A 14,436-nucleotide genomic window follows, 5' to 3' on the forward strand; every position below is an offset into this window, starting at 1 on the left:
ATTTTAAACCGCGGTGATAAAATAAGGGAGGAGAAAACATTATCAGTAAATTGAAGATTTACGTATTCATAGAAATATACGTATGTATTTATGTTACGAGAATAGTATAGGGATTCAGGTGTGTTTATGATGAGTGATGCCTCCGACGATTGGTGAGTACGGCGTAAATTCTCTTGAATCAAAACTGGCAGCGATAAATGTCCTGTAGTATTCGCATCACTTGCTTTTATGTAAATATCTTGGCTATAGGAATATATGTTGGGAGGGTGGTGACGTGTATCGATTTGTCGTCCGAGCATTTCACCCTATTCTCTCTTTCTCTCTCTCTCTTTTCATCAAGCCCTCTGTTCTCTGTTTATGATGCGTTGCCGTAATTTTCACAGCTCCGGAACTCGGCTGTGCGCGAATTGTGGCTACGCACGCTACTAATTCACATTTCTATGCCCAGTTGCGTGTGTTAGTCAAATGGATACTCAACTAATGCGGGTATATATTCACCCACTCTAGTGCTACTTGCATTACCGAAATATAAGCTTGCGATTGTAGAATAACAACAACAGCAGTACCAACAACAACACCAACAACAACACCGACTGTTGTCGAATTAAAATGCATAAGATTTTATCATTATTTACACGCACAAATTATTATCATAATAATAACAACTCTTCAGTCAACATCTGATAGAATTATATAACATTAATTAAAGCTAATTACTCTAATTAATTATCAATACTCGATAATAATTATTATTATTAATTATTTGTTACACGGGAAAATTAATCGGGTGAATAATTAAAATTATTTGATAATTTTGTTGTCGAATATCTAGAGAAGTTTTTAAAATGACAATTAATTGTTTTTTTTTTTTTGGATAAAAATTATTGGGGAAAATAATAATTGTTGTGATAAAGTTGCGAATTGTCGGCAGTACAGAGGGTGCAATATTGATCCCCTGTTAGTCCAAAATGGCGACGTGGGTGGCACACGCGCTCAATCTTTTCCTTCTTTTGCTGACATTTAATGGGAATCCCGGTTTCACAACAAAGACATTCACGTTTCCTGAATATCCTTACAAGGAGACAAGCAAAAATGTAAGTTCAATAATTTAATTAAAAACTTTTATCGTTATTATTATTATTTACTAATTAAATCAGCTATCGAATTCGCCATGTTGGATTCTTGGCGCGAGTGTTTGAATTTTAGTACCTCCGTTAACCATTAAAGTTCATGTAATAAAACTATTTTTACTGTCAATTAAAAATAAATAAATTTTAATTTTATAAAATGAACAGCTAATACAATTTACCAGACAGCACTTAATTAGTAAATTGTTTAAAAAAAAAAAAAAGAAATATGCACATGCAGAAAATTAAAAAAGCTGTAGGGGCAATTTTTTAAAATGTTTCGTTTTTATGATTTATCGTTTCTAAAAAAATCCAAAAACTATTAAACGTCGGCTAACTTGCATTGTAAAAAATCGGGAGAGAATTCGGAGTAATTACGGATTTTATTTCAATTCGAATTCACTCGGAGTGCCAGAGTTTTAGAAAAAATCACTCCGCATACGGAGTAAATGGGGAATTTTCTTTCAGCGGAGTTATTTCGAAGTGATCTGGATTTTTATTTAAATGCGCATTCACTCCAATTTGGAATTTTAATTTTAAAATTAACTGTCTTTAGAAGTTGATTTCACTCTGAACCAGAGTTTAAATATTAAGGGCATTCTCAGACAGTGCCCCCACTTTTTAAAAATATGCAATGACTTTCAACTGTCATAATCGTATTAAAATTTTATTAATTAATTGAAAAAAAATTAAAATCTTAATTGAAAAAAGGACAACGTAGTCGTGATTTCGTTAAGATATAGAATTTAAAAAAAATTACTTACAATTGATATTAATTGGGAGTTAAACAAAATTTGTTGAATAAATTTTAGCCAACAAAATTTAAAAATTCGAATTATAAAATTGACATGACGATTTTACTAACATTTATTTAACGAATTTTGTTTAACTCCTAATTGATATCAAGTGTGAATAATTTTTTTTTTTAATCTATATATCGGCGAAATTACGACTACGTTGTCCTTTTTTCAATTAATGCTTTAATTTTTTTTAAATTAATTGATAAAAATTTTCAACTCTTATGACAGTTGAAAGTCACTGAAAATTTCTAAAAGTGGGGGCACTGTCTGAGAATGGCCTTAAAATAAACTCCCATTCGAAGTGAATTAAACTCCAAGGGGATGAAGTCAATATACAGTCATCCGCTTCGCGTTTACTTCAAGTCACTCTGAGTTTTAGAAAAAATCACTCCGTATATGGAGTAGATAAGGAGTTTATTTTTTTAACGGAGTTCTTTCGGAGTGATCTAGATTTTATTTAAATCCGCATTCACTCCGATTCGAAATTTCACGATTAAAATAATTTCCTTGAGAAGTGAATTTAACTCCAAGGGTATAAATAAATACGCAGTCATCTGCTTCACATTCATTCCGGATCAAATCCGCGTTTACTCTGAAAATTTTTTGCAGTGCACATATTTATTCTTATTAAAAAAAAAAAAAAAAACTTGATATATATATTAAAGTCAAGTATTCACATGTTTTCCTAACGACGATAAAATTAGCATAATTTATATTCAATGTATGTGTACTCTTCATAAGGATAAACTCTATTACTTTGTTTATATTGTTGTCTAGGAGCTGATGTTCCGTGAGTTTGAACAAGCTTGCGAAGAAAGTGGTGCTTGCAAGACATTGTCACAACCACGAAGTAGCGTCGCTAAAACACGATGTATACGAGAGTGTGTGTCACCCTCTTGCTACAGAGAAATTTATCTTTTTGATCAGGTATTTTATCACCAATAAATTTATCAAACTTTAAAAAAACAAAACTATCTAAGATCAAATATCTTAAAACTTATGACAACGTAATATAAAATTTATTTTTAAAGCTTGAAGAAGGCGAAATAGATGTAAGATTGAACTCATTCAAAGGCTGCTTTATGCAACGAAACGGGAGACCAAAAAAATAGCCCGAGGGAAGCGAGAAAAATTCTCGCGTTAAAAATCAAAGATCCACGAGAACGGCGGATCGATTGTTACTGTAAAGAAGACTAAGTGAAGTATCAGGGTCCAATTAATATAGCTCAGCACTTTCTTCTTATACTTATTACTATTACTATTGTTATTAATAAATACTACTATTGTTATTGTTATCGATGCGCACAAAATAATTAATTATTCACTTATCTTCGATAAAAGTTTGATAACAAATATCGAGCAGATTACTATTAAATTTGTCTATTGACATTTAATTATTAAATAGTAATAACGCTCAGAAAAAATAAATAGTTTAAGAGATACACAGAAAAAAATGATTTCATGACACAAAAAATTTTTATTCACCCCAAGAAAATTTATGATCTTGAAGTTAACAGACAATTACTAATTTCTTTATTTTTTATTTCAACAAAACAATTTAAAAAATACGCACTTGTAGAAAATCATGAAAACTACGGGTGCAATTTTTTCAAATATTTTTTTTTTATAATTTATCGTTTTATAAAAAAATCCAAAGGGTATTTGGATTGGTATTAGACGTCGACTAACTTCAGTATCATGAAAATTTCTACTTTTCCGAAGAAATTTTTTGCATCATGAATTGAAAAGAAAATTTTTTTGAAGCGAGAAAAAAATTTTTAGGCCGAGAAATTTTTTTTGAGGTGAGAAAAAAATTTTTCGGGGTAAGAAAAAACTTTTTGAAGCTCGAAAAAAATTTTTTGAGGTTCGGAAAAAATTTTGGCGCCAAGAAATTTTTTTTCTGTGTATATATAATTATATATATATATATATCTCTTTGATAGTAACTAGGATCTAGTTACAGGCTCATTGTCACACGTCCACACGTCTCTATCTCAATTTATTAAAATTTATTATTACATACATATATATATTTATATGTATAATATGATATGTACTTTCTCTTCTACTATTAAATCCTCAGCATGTTCGCGTCAACGAGACAGCCAGAATATACGCGAGATAAAACGCACTAATCCCGTTTCAAGAATAATCCAATAATCCGCGAGAATATTAACGAATATAATATTCAACAACGCGAGTTTAAGAACGTATGAACTTAAATTTTTTACAAATCTTCTTCAAATAAAATATAATTTTTTTTATAATAATAATAATAATTAAGCGATATTACTATCATTAATAAAGTTTGTACAATCACTTTTTCATAGCTAATGCATTTACTGTAACTAGGTATCAGTAAAAATTCATTGAAATTAAAACAATTAAAATGTAATTATGAATTTTGAAAAATAAAATTACTAAAATAATAAATTACTCACTCATTTTTACGCCTCAGATGTTAATTTAGACGAGTAGCGAAATCTGAAAAATAAAATTTATTTATTTACCTAAAATTATTTTGTTTGTATTTCTCATCCTAACGATCACATAGGTCTGAACCCCGGGGAATTTTGAATTACAAAGTCATATATAATATATATGGCTCAAAATATCTCAGTAGGTATTCAGTTTTTAAAAAAATTTTAAGCTGTTTTTTTGTAGAAAATTTTAAAGGCTACAAAAAAGATTTTTTTCTTTTTTGACAGTTCAATATTTGGAAAAAACCAACCGCTAATTTTTTTTTTTAACTTTTAAATTTTTAATGGAAAATTTTTCGCTTTATTTACTGAAATAAATCTACTGTTTAGAGGATTAAACTTTAGCATCGATTCTGTGTCAAAGTGCATTTGTGTTCCAATAATTTACCACAAGATTTAATTAAAAAATATTAAAAGTTGTAACTATTTCTGTACAAAGTTTTTTTTTTCATTTCATTTTTGTCATTATTTTTTTATGACTAATAAAGTTTACGATAAAAATTAATACCGTATTTTATAAAAAATTTTCCACTGTAAAAAATGGGAGTGAATTCGAAGTGATTACGGATTTTATTCAAATTTGAATTCACTCCGTGACTCGGAGCTACGGAGTTAAAAAAAATCACTTCGCGTACGGAATAAAGAGTTTTTTGTTTTTCAGTGGAGTGATTTCGAAGTGATCTGGATTCTATTTCCATCCGCATTCACTCCGATTCGAAATTTTCAACTGTAGTAATCGAGTAAGTAAAAATATTCACACCGAAAAATATTTTAACACCGGGAAATTTTTTTAACACCGGTAAAGAATATTTACACCAGCGACGGTGTTATTTTAACACCTACGTCGCCTGGACTTATCCGGATTTTTTTTCGGTGTAGATGTAAGCGCGCATGCGTATAGTTCACGTTTTAAGGAAGAAGGGGCATCCGTTAACAAGAAAATTCCAAGAAATTTCCGCTCTTCCGTAGACTAACTCTGAGTTAATGTAGTTCGATTATAAAAATGTCGATTTATTAAATTTTTTTTGGTAATCAAAGACGCTGGAGTCCTATAGATCTCTTGCGACCGCTATAATTCGTACCGGAAGTGTGACCATTAAGGATTAAATTTAATTAATTGCAATATAAGGGGGCAGAGGCAGCCGATCGATCACCCAAGTTAAGCAGCATCGAGCATGACCACTACTTGGCTGGGTGACCGCTTAGCCATCCGTTGAGCTCGATCGGAGATCTCTGACCGTTAGGCGCAGGATGAAAATCTAGTGATCGGTACAATGGGAATTTTATCGATCACGAGAGCCTCACCCAAACCGAACTGTACTGGCAATGGTTTTCTCTGTGGTTTCCGTTTCCCCTATACTCCCACAGCCAAGGTGAGGGGTAGGGTATCACCGTAATAGTACAGTACAGTATAAGCACAAGTCGGGCCATAGCCGCACAATGAAAAGTAGGAAAAAGTAAAGCAGTTGGGATATAAAGGCAAAAAGTGTAAAAGGCCGTAATCGCGGCTATACACTAGAAAACAATTAAAAGTAAAAAAATTAATTGCAATATACTCACTTTGTGCTTAAGGTTTTTAAGAATAATCACTGGGATATCGTTAGAAGGATCAAGTTTTTCGATGTGCGTCTTCAGTTGCTTCAATGCTTTTTCAAAAGTACATTCAAACTTAAAATTATCTTGAGAATATTCTTTCATACGGTTTAATTTGAAAGTACCATCGACAAACGAAGAGTGGGATTGCAATCCGTGCTCTAACCATAAGTTAACGAATTTAAAAAATTCTGCTTGCGCGTAATTGTTATCGATGGTTCTGATGATTGTTAAATGAATGGTCATGTCGTCACAGCAGCTGTACAGCGCAGTAGGATAATTTAATTTTATGAATATCAAAAAATTGGTCAGACAATTAAAAGTAAATTTCCATTTAACCGGAACTGCCTGTTGAATTTATCGAAAATATTTTAATTACTAAATGCACAAATTTGAATATTAAATTGTAATTGAATAATTGATTTATTACATTGTTGTGAATTTGTATCATTGAGTAGAAAATTTCATATAAATCTTCTTCGACATTTTGTTGGCAGAAATCAATAATCAAATAGTCGCGGAAGTTTTTTTGGCTCATGAAAATAATATTTAGAAACATCATGGCCTCGGTTGAGACAAATGTGTCTTTGGACAGAGCATTTATGAGCTCGGTCGACGTTACTGATAAAGGCTGTGGTGGCTAAAAAAAATTTTCTATTTAAGGTATAGAATTTAAGGCAAAGAGCCCAATTATTGATATTGTCCCAGTTTCTGACACTTTCAACTTTATTTTAAATTAAAAAAAAAAATTGACTTGAGTAAATAAATTTGTTTTTAATTTTAAAAAACTCATGCTGTAGCTGATTCATACACTCAAAAAAATGAATAATAAAAATTTTTATTTAGTTTATTGTTCAAGCAATAAAAATCAATTAATAATCCGAATGAAATTTATCATTTATTTTTTTGCGTGTAGAAATAACAAAAATTTTTAAACCAAGGGTAGCTGTGGCCATTTTTTAGTCAGAGCTCTAGTGGATCCGAATTACGGTACATTACCGCAATTTTTAAATTTTACGGTTATTTTCAGCCATTTACGGCAAAAATACGGCAACTTACCGTAGATTACAGTGCAATACTTCACTTTGCGATAAAATACCACAAGTTTGCCGCAAATTGTGGTAAAAATACCGGACCTTTGCCGTAAAATGTCGTAATTTACTGCAATTCTTCTGAATACCGTCGTATGAAATTTAAAAATTTAATTTTTTGTGACCAATTCAAACAATATTTACCTTCGTAGAAAATTGAACAAGATTAGCGAAGATATTGGCTAAGCATTTGAAACAGGCTGCTGATAAATCATCATTTGAATCCTGGAATGCTTGATTACGAATCTTATTCAGAATATCCTTATCAGTAATATTAGACGGAACAACTGAAACATTTTACATATAAAGTAACACTCGCAGTAAAAATGTGAAAAAATAAAAAAATAAAACGATACCTCTGCTGTCGTTAGCAGCTGAAGCAACCAAAAACATTTTATTTGTTAATGTAATCAACAAATTTTTAATGTTTAAATCAACTTCCACGTCATCACGGCTAAATATTTTAATGAAACTTCCGACGCATTGGATCGCAAGATCAACTGGAAATTCATCAGTTGATAACTTATTTGCCAGATTTAAAAATCCTTCGAGATTATGCTCTGAAAATAAAAAATTCATAGAAAAGTGAAATTGAACACAAGAACTTAAAAAAATTATTATAAATATGCTTAATATATTATTTTACCATTTTCTTTTTTATAAGTAATTAAAACACGAGGGATTTCCTGCCACACAATTTGCATAAAATCATAGTTCGGATTATTATCTTTTGCGATTTTAATTAAATCTTTGCAAGCTCGCTCTACTACATCTTTGGTTCCAGTTTTTAAAGCATTCTGTGAAGTTTAAACAAAATAAGTGACGTAATAATATATGATACTGAAGTTAGCCGAGGTCTAATAATTTTTAGATTTTTTTTTAAACAATAAATTATGAAAAAAAAATATTTGAAAAAATTGCACCTGCAGTTTATAAAATTTTCTACATGTGCATATTTTTAGTTTTTTTTTTTTTTTGTAATTGATTTGGTGAAAAAAAAATTCAAAAATTTTTAATTGTCTGCTAAGCTCTGGATCATTAAAAATTTTTATAGATCATTAGATTAATCTCTTATTCAAATAATTTGTTTTAAATTTCAAGAAAAATTTGTAACAGTGTAGATTAAGTTTAAAAATAAAAAAAAAAAAAACAATTTCTTCAATTTTGAAAAATAGACATTAGCTTTCAATAATAAATTTTTTGTTTAATCAAACCCTTCATTTTTATTCAATATCGAGTTGAAAAATCTGATTTGACAGCAACCGAATCGAATTTTTAGATATTAAATAAATTTTACTACCATAGAAATTTTTTATTTATCAAAATAACAATTTGATATTGAATAAAAAAAGTTGAGTAAGACATAAAAAAAAAAGATCTTACGATAAGAGAACCAACGACGACGTGTCTGTGACTTGCATCGACTAACGCATGTACGTCACCGTCAGTTTTCAGCCATAATTTAACAACTTGATGCTGAATTTCTCGTGGAAATATTGAATTCTGAAGCGCAGTGACAACCAAAGCCGGATAACATATGTAGCATTTTTCTACTCCCACTTTTTCGAGGATTTCAATAAGATGAGCTAAAGCATCCGGTAAACATTTATCTGAATCTCCCGTCTTCCTTTCCAACATCCATACCTAAAAAAAATATATTAACTGTAAAAAAGTATGATAATAAAGTGGAAAAATCTATTTCCCTACTATTTTATTAAATAAATGCATCAAATTTATTTTATTTTAAACTAAAGTATAAAATTATAAATACTAACGGAAGTAAGGAACCAAATAATTTGTACTGTAGGCACTTGTGGTAAATTTTCAACCGACAATTTTAAAATTTTTTGTGTCAATGGCATCTGGCTGATGACTTCAATCATTTGCGAGCTGAAAAAAATCAGTCTTGTAATAAAAATAAAAAAAAATGAAAAATTTTCAATAAAAAAATTTTACTCAGCAGTCGCATGGTAATGAAAGTAAATGCAAAAAAGAACAGCATCAGCGCTCGCCGAATCGCTCGTCAATTTCCCAGATTCCGCGTAAGATATGAGTCCATTAAAAATAAATTTGCAGAATGCTCGTAGGCCATCTTGCCACTGATCCATTGACAAATTATTGTTTGCAAGATCCGTCAAAACGTATGCAAGACATTTACAAATTGAGTTTCTGCTATCAATCAACGACTGGTTTTTTATTTTCTCAAGAAAATATTTCAAGTATCCTTGAATTGACAAATCCAATGAAAATTTTTTTACACGGTCTGTATTTTTTCTTTCCTCATACAATACAGTCAAAGATGTAACAAAAGGTTTCAAAAAATCTTCAAATTCATCGCTGGATTCATCAATTTCCTGTTGAAGAAAATTAGTATATGTTAACAGGGGGGGGGGGGGGCAAAACGGGATACTTGAGGAAATACTTTTCGGAAACTCTATTTTTTTTTATATTAAATTTTTTTTAAATCAAAAACTTCATTTTTTTATGATATTCAAATAGAAAAAATTTCAATCCGTTAAAAAAAAATTTCATTTGCGGGCAAAATGGGATATCTCCTACAAAGGGTGAAAAAAAATTTCTAGAAATTAAATTAAATTTTCTTATGAGTAATTTACATAAAGAAAAATCTCACATCATTACTGGGTACAAAGGAAGAGAAAAAAATTTTCATAGTTTTCATCATCACGGAGAAAAATGGGCATAAGAAATCTACGAATTTTTATCATCCTGTCAGCCAAACTTGAAACAGGAAGTTGAGTTGCCAAAAAATTATTTACTACATTACAAAATATCAAAATTTTTTTCACAGAATTTTGGGAGTACCCCCTCCCCCTTCCGATCCTTCCATCTTTTTAAATTAGTAATAAAATTTAAAAATATTACTTTGAAATTAGGGATGACAATTTGCAACATCGTTTTGCACGTAATATCTAAAATACTTTTAAATATTTCCAATCTTTCGTTACAATTACTTGCGTACGAGTCTTCCGAGTCACTACTTAATGTTCCTGTGTCTTCATTAGTAACACTAATAACAAAAACGTTCATTATAATTAATTTCATTGCATTAAATTATAAGTTTCTATTTAAATAATTTATTTATTTAAAATACTGACTTAATTCCTGTGCAGCAAATATTGACAACAGTTTTAAAAAGAATGTTGAATGATTCTTTGGGTTCGTTATTTTCCTGTGCCATAATAATTTTTGAAATCACATCTAAAATATCTTTATAAAATGTCTGGATCATCAGCAATCTGTCTAGACTAATTGTAGCAAAATCGACACCACTGAGGACAGTAAAAAAAAGATTCCCTGCACTGACAATCTTAGCAGCATTAGAAACTGGAGCTTTAATATTTAAACTATCGATAAATGTAAATAATGGATCGAAGTACTCAATAATTCTCAAAGGAAATTTTAATTTCTGAGCCCTGATAAAAAAAATTAATGATTAATTGAATTCATTTGTAAAGAAAAATAATAAATATATAAATTTGCAATCTTAAATTACCGGTAAAATATCAAAGAAAGAGTATGAGTCATAATTTTCAAAATAGGCTGCTCTGTTATTTCATTTCTGCCAAGAAATGATCCAGTTTCTATTATTTTCATAATAACAGAAGTCGCTACATTGTTTTTATAAAAATATTCATGTTCTGATAATATTTCCCAGCATACTAATATCGATCTACACAAGTAACAAAAAAAAAATTTTATTTTATTGTGAGAGACATGAGAATTTTTCAAACTTATTCTTTCACCACTGGCGCAAAAAGTTTAAAATTTTGTCCTGTTCAGAAAAAAGAAGTGACATTCTTCTATTGTAAGAAATCTAATTAAATAAATTAATTTACGTACCGATTTATGATTCTGAAGTTAGCAGACAATCAACAATTTTCGAATTTTTTTTTCCAAGTTTAATTTAAAAAAAAAAAAAATTCTAAAATTATGCACTTGTAGAAAATTTAAAAAACTACAGGTCCAATTTTTCCAAATATTTTTTTTTTTTAATTTATCGTTTTTAATAAAATTCAAAAATTATTAGACGTCGGTAAACTTCAGTATCATGCCGATTTTCCTTTGAATGAAGACGGAAATTCAAACTTTTAGGTAGAAATCTGATGAAAATTTATGGGAAAACACACCACTGAGGAAAGTAGGGCGTTAAAATGTCCGACTTTTCTCTCTGGGGGTGAAATATTCACGTCCAGTTTCACTTACCGTTGAAGATTTTCATTGTGCTGCGCCAAATTGTATGTTAAAATAATAGCGATATCAGCTGATATTATATTTACAATAAATAAGTCTCGGTTTTCTCCATCAAGTGAGTTGATTTTTTTAATGAGTTCATTAATTACTGCAACCTGGTTAAATTCGAAAAAGGTTTTAAATTAAAATATAAACTATTAATAATGTAAGAAGTAATAAGAAGCCCAAGAACTAGCACCCAATCAGAGAACCAGTACCGGATCAGGGTCATCAGGGTTTCAAACGAGAACAATTTACTTACTAAAAAAATTATATTAAAATATTGATGACTTTTAAAATGTCAAGAAAGTTCAGTAAATAATTGAATCAATAATTGGTACCCTGGCAAAATTGATTCTTTTGTCTTAGAAGTAATTGGAATTATTTTTAGGTTTTTTTGCAAGAAAAATAAGTTGAAGCTGTTTTTTTTGTGTAAAAATACTCTACCTTGTTTGATTGATTCGTTACTAACAATTTTTTACGAATCTTTTCAATCATTTTGTTAAATTATTACATTAATAATTTAAACAAATTAATTAACGTTGTACTGACGTAATTGTTAACGGTTTCTTCAGTTGTCGATATCAAGCCGTTATGTGGATCGTTTGTAAAGTGCGAGTGCTTTGTCCTTTGTCTTTGTGCTTTTATCGTCACTTGTTTTCTGTTGAGGGCGCTGGTGTTGAACTCATATTTGAATTTAAAAAATTAGTGGGAAAATTAAAGGCTTAAAAATTATAATCTTTTAAATTTAAAAATCAATGTGATTAAAATATAAAAATAATATACATTAATTTTATATGTTACTTAAATTAATCATAATTAATTAGTAATTCATTTTTACCCGCAATATTAAAAAATTCAATAGAAATTTATTTAAAAAATATAAATTTTTTAAATTAAGGGCCAGTTTTTCAAACTTGGTTCAAATAAATATCACTAGTAAATCTATGCATCAATATATATATATTATATATACCAGCAATAATATTTTAAACCCGGTTTGAAAAATTGGCGCTAAATCAAAGTGATTATAAAATTATAAAATATGCACGTAATTTATGAAGTAATTAAATACTAATTAATTAATGATACTCAATTTAGCCGACGTTTAATAATTTTTGAATTTTTAAAAAATGATAAATTAAAAAAAAAAACAAGTATTTAAAAAATTCCACCTGTAGCTTTATTAATTTTCTACATGTGAATATTTTTATTTCATTTGTTAATTGTTAATTGCCTACTAACTTCAGTTTCATAATTAATTAATAATAATTAATAAATTTGATATTACGATATTTAAAAAAACTAAATGAATATTTATTTAAATTTCCGTTTTTATGGCTATCAGTAATTTCACGTGTAAATAAAATAAAATATGAAAGAAAATAAAAATTTATATAAGCTGACATTTTATGATTATAAATTTTATTATTTCTTTGAAACATTTGTACACTACAACAAATTCATTTAAATTATGAATCGTAACCAAATAATGCTGCTTCATACAAAGCTTTGTCCATATCATTAGTTCCACGTTTTATTCTTCTACCAATAGGTTCCATGTCATTGTAGCACTTGTTGAATACCCTTTCAACAGCAGCGGTAGCTTCTTCAATGGTAACACCTCTGGCAGCTAATACTGAGAGCATCGCTCGTCTCTTAACACACTCTTGATGTTTCTGCTTCATATCCCAGGGCGCTGCGTCACCATCAATAAATGAACTCATAAAACTACAATAAGTTAAATTAGCAGCACGCACTTCTGTACATGCCAAGTGATCGAGGTTTTTAAAATCTAAATTATTACGACAGTAATCGAACATGTGAATCATCTCGTGCGTTAAAACACTTCCGATAATTCCTTCAATTCGTGCGTTATTTTGACAAATGACAATTTGATTTAGTTCTGGATCGTAGCCTCCAGTTACTGAAGGATCGCAATCTTCACAGGATAAATGTCTGCGTAAATCAATTGGACTGTAATCATTAAATAATTATAAGTTTAATTTTAAGTGTTCATTTTAATAAAATATAATTTATTTTTAACTTAATACCAACCATCCAGAACTTTTTAATGCTGCTACCATTAATTTAACAAGTGGATCTAGAAAAATAATAATAATTATTTTAAATAAATAAATTGCGATTGTAAGAACTTCGGAAATTCCATGAGTGGGAATGTAACTGACAGTTAGAAATTTTGGAATTTTTGAATAAACAAATAAAATGTGAGTGGAATAAAAATTTAAAAATGCGTATTTAAATACTTGAAAAATCAGCGCGCGAATTTTTTTAAATTTCATTATTTAAAATTTATAAATTGTCTGATGCCTGCTACATTCACACTCATGAAATTTCAATAAATGTGATCATTATTTTTTTTATAAATGATAATTTTAAATCATCAGAATAAAATGTTACTAGTCATAATCTTCAAGTCAGCAGGCAATTGATAATTTTCAAATTTTTTTATCAACAATTTAATTTAAAAAAAAAAACTTAAAATATGCACATATAGAAAATTTAAAAAACTAAAGGTGCAATTTTTTAAATATGTTTTTTTCTATAATTTATCATTTTTATAAAAATTCAAAAATTATTAGACCCCAGCTAATTCCAGTATCATTGGATTCAATTTGAATTTTTGATCAGGAAACTTAATAAAATAATTTCATGCAACCAAATAAATATAAATTACACATACTTTGTTTTATACATTTATATACAAGTTTTTCGCAATGATATCTTTCAATATCCTCCTTGCCCTCTTTCATCAGTAATGTATTTGTTATACTTCTAGTTTTCAACCTTCGTCTCTCAGGATAGAGATCATGTCCCCAAAGTTCCCCATCCTCATCAGGAACTGTTTTTCTTGGAGGTGGTGTAAAAGGTTTCTCTTCATTTTTATCATTTTCGGACATTATCTATAAACTTTCTAATTTTTACCAACAATAATTTTCATTCACAACAATCTTAATTATTATTATTATTTTTTTTTTTTTTATTAATTATAAAATAAATGAATAACCGGCAAATATTTTTTTTTTTAGGTTAACTCAAGTTGATGATGAAATCCTCGAAATTCATGCGTATC

The 14,436-nt window shown here is 28.9% G+C and overlaps 3 protein-coding genes across 5 annotated transcripts in view; 1 reads left to right on the plus strand and 2 right to left on the minus strand.

Annotated features, from left to right (window-relative positions):
- Positions 1–11,943, minus strand: part of LOC130664646 (uncharacterized) — a 143,630-nt gene extending 131,687 nt beyond the window's left edge. For all 3 annotated transcript variants that reach the window (XR_008989438.1, XR_008989437.1, XM_057464657.1), the window contains exons 1-14: positions 11,790–11,943; positions 11,316–11,458; positions 10,606–10,782; positions 10,208–10,525; positions 9,975–10,119; positions 9,048–9,445; positions 8,867–8,981; positions 8,475–8,735; positions 7,738–7,888; positions 7,448–7,651; positions 7,236–7,378; positions 6,431–6,640; positions 5,968–6,348; positions 4,369–4,411 (exon numbers count right to left, since the gene is read on the minus strand). Coding sequence is in view for 1 of the 3 variants with exons in the window: in XM_057464657.1 (XP_057320640.1) it covers positions 4,394–4,411; positions 5,968–6,348; positions 6,431–6,640; positions 7,236–7,378; positions 7,448–7,651; positions 7,738–7,888; positions 8,475–8,735; positions 8,867–8,981; positions 9,048–9,445; positions 9,975–10,119; positions 10,208–10,525; positions 10,606–10,782; positions 11,316–11,458; positions 11,790–11,840 (2,715 nt within the window). In the remaining 2 variants the exon portion in view is untranslated. The remainder of the gene's footprint in view (positions 1–4,368; positions 4,412–5,967; positions 6,349–6,430; positions 6,641–7,235; positions 7,379–7,447; positions 7,652–7,737; positions 7,889–8,474; positions 8,736–8,866; positions 8,982–9,047; positions 9,446–9,974; positions 10,120–10,207; positions 10,526–10,605; positions 10,783–11,315; positions 11,459–11,789) is intronic.
- On the plus strand, positions 916–4,166 carry LOC130664659 (uncharacterized). Its single transcript, XM_057464682.1, has 3 exons — positions 916–1,094; positions 2,705–2,854; positions 2,959–4,166. Exons 1-3 carry the CDS (start codon positions 969–971, stop codon positions 3,037–3,039), a joined length of 357 nt encoding a protein of 118 aa, XP_057320665.1. The 5' UTR covers positions 916–968; the 3' UTR covers positions 3,040–4,166.
- Positions 11,944–12,745: 802 nt separating the features above from the next.
- LOC130664654 (mitochondrial inner membrane protease ATP23 homolog) lies at positions 12,746–14,415 on the minus strand. The gene is made up of 3 exons (XM_057464676.1): positions 14,047–14,415; positions 13,401–13,446; positions 12,746–13,319 (listed from the first exon to the last, which is right to left on the minus strand). Exons 1-3 carry the CDS (start codon positions 14,261–14,263, stop codon positions 12,815–12,817), a joined length of 768 nt encoding a protein of 255 aa, XP_057320659.1. The 5' UTR covers positions 14,264–14,415; the 3' UTR covers positions 12,746–12,814.
- Positions 14,416–14,436: the final 21 nt, after the last annotated feature.

This window comes from Microplitis mediator, chromosome 3 (genome assembly GCF_029852145.1).
Source record: "Microplitis mediator isolate UGA2020A chromosome 3, iyMicMedi2.1, whole genome shotgun sequence".
Taxonomy (NCBI): domain Eukaryota; kingdom Metazoa; phylum Arthropoda; class Insecta; order Hymenoptera; family Braconidae; genus Microplitis; species Microplitis mediator.

Coding starts and splice junctions, on each gene's coding strand:
- LOC130664659 (XM_057464682.1), top strand. CDS start 969: ATGGCGACGTGGGTGGCACACGCGCTCAATCTTTTCCTTCTTTTGCTG. Junction 1,095..2,704: donor ACAAGGAGACAAGCAAAAAT/GTAAGTTCAATA, acceptor ATTGTTGTCTAG/GAGCTGATGTTCCGTGAGTT. Junction 2,855..2,958: donor AAATTTATCTTTTTGATCAG/GTATTTTATCAC, acceptor TTATTTTTAAAG/CTTGAAGAAGGCGAAATAGA.
- LOC130664654 (XM_057464676.1), bottom strand. CDS start 14,263: ATGTCCGAAAATGATAAAAATGAAGAGAAACCTTTTACACCACCTCCA. Junction 13,447..14,046: donor ATATAAATGTATAAAACAAA/GTATGTGTAATT, acceptor TTATTTTTCTAG/ATCCACTTGTTAAATTAATG. Junction 13,320..13,400: donor GCATTAAAAAGTTCTGGATG/GTTGGTATTAAG, acceptor TAATGATTACAG/TCCAATTGATTTACGCAGAC.